Source organism: Neophocaena asiaeorientalis, unplaced genomic scaffold (assembly GCF_003031525.2).
Source record: "Neophocaena asiaeorientalis asiaeorientalis breed wild unplaced genomic scaffold, Neophocaena_asiaeorientalis_V1.1 scaffold82, whole genome shotgun sequence".
Taxonomy (NCBI): domain Eukaryota; kingdom Metazoa; phylum Chordata; class Mammalia; order Artiodactyla; family Phocoenidae; genus Neophocaena; species Neophocaena asiaeorientalis.
This window is the reverse complement of record NW_020173068.1, coordinates 4059850-4064576: the sequence shown is the minus strand read 5'-3', so window position 1 is coordinate 4064576 and position 4727 is coordinate 4059850. Positions and strand designations below refer to the sequence as shown.

General features: G+C 53.7%; 1 protein-coding gene across 1 annotated transcript; it reads right to left on the bottom strand.

Moving 5' to 3' along the window:
• Positions 1–691: 691 nt before the first annotated feature.
• ID1 (inhibitor of DNA binding 1) lies at positions 692–1906 on the bottom strand. Its single transcript, XM_024743126.1, has 2 exons — positions 1391–1906; positions 692–1152 (listed from the first exon to the last, which is right to left on the bottom strand). The coding sequence occupies exons 1-2, from the start codon at positions 1811–1813 to the stop codon at positions 1111–1113; spliced, it is 465 nt and encodes a 154-aa protein (XP_024598894.1). The 5' UTR covers positions 1814–1906; the 3' UTR covers positions 692–1110.
• Between the last annotated feature and the right edge of the window lie 2821 nt (positions 1907–4727).

Genomic DNA, 4727 nt, shown 5'->3' with positions numbered 1-4727 from the left:
CCCCCCCTCAGGAGCTGCAGACTGACTCGCGCACTCCTCCTCAGAGCCCACACAGAAGCCCTGGAGGAGAGAGAAGTTCTGTGAGCTGCTGGCATAGCCAGGCCAGGGTGAGGGGGCCGAGTCCAGACCCAGAGCAGGTGGCCCAGCAGCTGTGCCCAGGCTGGCCCTGCCAACTTGCTCACCCACTTGGACAAGCCTGGAGCCCGTGGGGGAGGCACCTCTTACAGGGGAATGGGGCAAGATGGAAGTCCTGCCCCCGACAAGCTGAGGTTCTGGGAAAGTCCCTTTCCTGTGGGTCTCGCTTCACCCATTTCGGCCAAGATGCAGGTGGTCCGGTGACCTGGTTCTCCAATGTAACTGACTTGTTGAATACTCTTCAACCCAGAGGAGGCCTTGGCAGGTTGATCTGCATTTAACAACCTCCCCAGGTGACCCATATGACCCAATTACCACTTTAAGAAACCCTAAAAGTCTAAAGGATTTAATTTTATGACACTAGGGAGCGGGGAAATGGCCAGGGATGGGGGGAAAGAATAGACTTTTAAAGGCACCGGAAACACTCATTTCAGGTCAGTAAAAGCGACAGTCCAGATGTGGCCTTCCAGTCCCCTCCCCCTAGCAGCAGCTGCGAAAAGGGTCAGGGGTCACCCCAGCCCAGACCCCTTCCCTCAATCCAAGAAGTCACTGCAACTTCACCATCGAAAGTATTTAATAACAACAACCAAAAACAAAAAAAACCAAAAAACCCCACAGAACTATTGTAAAACAATATTCTCAGTCGGTGATCATTGTAATATACAATACAAAGCAATTAATTTCCTCAGAAATCTGAGAAGCACCAAACGTGACCATTTTTTAAAATGTCTGCTTTTCAAAAAATAGAAACACACGGGGGGACTCCCCCAAGTCTCTGGTGGCTGGTGGGCGAGGAGGGAGGGTCAGCCTGCCCTGTCAGTCCCCCAGCCCCGGGCTGGATCCAGCAAGCGCCCAATGGCCGCCGATCTGTCTTGTTCCTCCCCAGCTCCGGCGAGGCGCTTGGAAGGACCAGAGAACAGTTATTCCTCTCGCCCCTTGAAGGGCTGGGGTCCGCCGGTCCCTGAGGGCGGCGCTTCAGCGACACAAGATGCGATCATCCGCTGGAACGCACGCCGCCTGTGATGAAACGGAGAGAGAAGTGAGACGGGCAGGTTGGAGGGGACAGGGCTGCAAGCCCCTCTTCCCCAGGAAACACGAGGAGGCAGCACCTTTTCCAATCTCCTTGGGCATCCTTGAGCAGCTAGGTGCCCGAAAGGATGGGGCGGACATAGGGTCAAGTAACCCCTCCCTCTCTGGGCCTCAGTTTCCCCATCCGTAGAAGGAAAATGATCTCGTACTCCAACTCGGACCTCACCTCTGCCGCCAGGGCGCTGATTTCGTCGTTAAGGGTGCTGAGCGGAGCCCGGACGGGGAGTCCCCGGCCCCCGGGGGTCCCGACTTGGGATTCCGAGTTCAGCTCCAACTCCAGGTCCCAGATGTAGTCGATGACGTGCTGGAGGATCTCCACCCTGCTCACCTTGCGGTTCTGGGGCAGGGTGGGCACCAGCTCCTTGAGGCGCGAGTAGCAGCCGTTCATGTCGTAGAGTAGCACGTTCACCTGCTGCTCGTCTAGCAGGGCGGGCAGGCGCGCCCCGGGGCCGCCGGCGCAGCGCGAGATGGCCACGCTCTGCTCGGACAGGCAGCGCACTACCTCGCCCGCGCCGCCCGCAGACTTGCCCGCCTTCAGCGCGCAGCTGGGGCCCGCGGCGGCCGCGGCGCTGCCACTGGCGACCTTCATGATTCTGGCGTCTGGGTGAGAGAAGGTGAAGCGGACGGAGGAGGCGGACGACGGGAGTGCGGGACGAAGTTGAAACGGTAAAAAGACTGCTGTAGAAAGCTAGATGCGAGCCCCACCGCCCGACTTTTATAGAGACGCCGCGGCGCACCCACCCGCCCACCTTGGGGGCGGCCTCAGACGTTCAAAAACAGCCAATGGGAGGTCTGGAGGCGCGGCCTAGAGAGCTTCTGGGTCCCGCCTCCTGCTCTACTAGTGCACCTTCACCGGCGTGGAAAAGGACCCGAGACTCAAGAACAGAGAGAGTGGGAGGACACGGTGCAAGGTCGCTAGTGGAGGCAAGGGCTGCCTTGGGCTCCTCGGGAAGGAGGCTAAACCGGTATTACCAATAACGAAAAGATTCCAAGAATCAGTTTTCCCAGGTTCATTTTCTCACTTTTCCAGCCCCATTTTACAGATGAGGGAAACTGAGGTCCCGATGGAGAAGCAGCGGGATCTGGGTCGCCCAGTACTTGAGCCTGGGCTTCTGGACCCTATTGGAACCTATCTCTGGGACCCTGATCTCCCAAATATTTGAGCTGAAACTTAAAGCGGGCCCTCCTTTACACTCTGCCCACCGGGGCGGTGTCCTTTCCCAATTCCCAGAGAATGTTGCTGGTTAATGTTCCTGGGACCAGGCGGGCTAACCCAGGCCCCTTGGGATGGGAGCAATTAATTCTGGAAAGTCTTCCTCCAGGATTGGGGACTGGGTCTTTGGGACCTGAACAAGATAGAAGGCGCCCAGAGTGGACTGTCTTCCCTGATTCTCCCCTGGATTTACAGCCCCCTGCAAAAATTCCCCAAATCTGCATCATTAAGTAATTAAAATTTTTTTCTCCCTTTTTGCCTTCCCCCGCAAAGACCTCGGATCAGGGTCTCCCTCCCACGGCGCGGCAGCTGCGGAGCTCGAGTCTCCCCCCTCCCACCCACCCCACTCCCGGGGCTGCTCTGTGTCAGCGTCTGAACAAGCGGCTCAGACCGTTAGACGCCAGGCCAGTGACGTCACCCATTCATAAAACCCGGACGGGCTGTCAGGCTGGCGCCGCGCGGGCGGTCACCATGGAGACGGCAAACCCAGCCCCGGAGCTCCCCAGCTACCCCCAGCTCCGCCAGTCACCTGCAGGCCTCGGGTGGGAGGCCTGGGAATGCCCTCCTCGCGGGCGCGGTCGCTGGGCAAGGGTCACCTTACCTCCCCGCCCCACACCTCTCCACCAGGCCCACAGCTCCGGCCACTTGGGAGGTTTCTTCACTGCCTCCTCCCCACCTCAAGCTCCCAGCTCACGCCTGGGGAAAGAGTTCCGATTCCAACTCTGCTGCAGGATGAATTTAGTTGAGTCTCGGGCCCTGTCTGAGCCCGAACTTCTGCCTGGGATCTCGATAATGACAAAGGCGACGATTTATTGCATTCTTACTTGGTGTTTGCTTTGTCAATCTTACGCGTTCCGCGCCACAACTCTAAGAGGGGAGTTGTTTGGTTTCTTTATACAAAGGAGGAAACCGAGGCTCAAAAACTTCCCAGGAGCCAGAGCTGTTGTAATGGCTGCATTATGATAACAAGGGCACTTTATTGTAATGCAGTTCCTTCCTGCCAGGGTAGGCAGTCTGCCCCCAGAGCCCTGGATAGGCTAGAGGCGGGGAAACTGAGGCTCAGAATAGCCATCCAAGGTCACACAGCTTTAGCGGGGCTAAAATTCTGTGCTCACATGGGAGAGGATGATATTATGGCCCCTTTCCCCCTGCAATTAATTCACTGGGTATCAGCGAGTTTCCTTTTCCCACAGGTTGGGGGAGGGGCCGATAAACCGGCCCCCTGCCTCCACATCTGGAAACCAGGAAAGCTGATCTGTGAGACCAGCTTCAAAGGAGAGAGATCACTAATTAGCTGGACTCCTCATCCCCTTAGCACTCCCCTACCCCAAACTCTCCAAACGCCCTAGGCCTTGTTTAGCAATCCTCTAATGATTGGAGAGAACTTTTTGCTGTGCAAAGGAATTGGAAGGACAATGACCAACCAGAGGAAATCAGAATATTAATTCATTACCTAGTATTTATTAATTGATCCAGCAATTCTACTTGCTGGAATCAATTCCAGAGAAACCTACACACAGGGGCACAAAGGATGTCTGTTCAGCATGTTTCACTGAGGTGCTACTTGCAAGAGAGGGGAAGTTGAAATAACCTAAATGTCCATCAACATGATATAAATTATTAATGGAAGTCAATGCAGTGGCCTGGCTATGCAGCAGGTGGTGAGCATGGCTCGGAGAGTTATCTAGATCCTACTGTTGATGGAGAAAGCAAGTTTTAGACTGGGGGTCAAGGTAGGACCTCTTATTGCTCCTGAGTACGTGTGTATCTGGAAATGAATTTAAAACAAGAGAGGAAATTATGCTACAGAAAAAAATTTCAAACACAGTACTGTGTGATTTCTCTTATTTGAAGTTCTAGAAGAGGTACAGCTAATCTAGGGGAAAGAAATCAGAATGGTGGTTGCCTCTGGGAGTGGAGGGTGAGAATTGCCAGGGTAGGGTGTGGGGAACCTTTCTGGAGGGATAGAAATGGTCCATATCATGATGAGGTGTGGGTTACACAGTGTATGATTTAGTCAAAACACTTCGAATTATATGTTTTTGTGCATTTTGTTGTATTTAAATTCCACCTCAATAAAAAATATTAGAAAGAAAAAAAAAGTGGATAAACAACAAATTATTAACGTTACCTGAGAAAGGAAGGGGAGCAATATGAAATCAGAATTTCACTTTGATCTTCACAGGGGTGTTTAATTCTTCTGTTTTTTAAGAAACAGTGTTTTTGTTTTTTTCTGGCCATGCTGCTTGATTTGTGGGATCTTAGTTCCCCCACCAGGAATTGAACCCAG

Bases quoted from the DNA above. Each gene is read 5' to 3' on its own strand.
- ID1 (XM_024743126.1), bottom strand. From the start codon at position 1,813: ATGAAGGTCGCCAGTGGCAGCGCCGCGGCCGCCGCGGGCCCCAGCTGC. The intron at 1,153-1,390 runs GTGAGGTCCGAG...GTTTCATCACAG, and splicing joins TCAGCGCCCTGGCGGCAGAG to GCGGCGTGCGTTCCAGCGGA.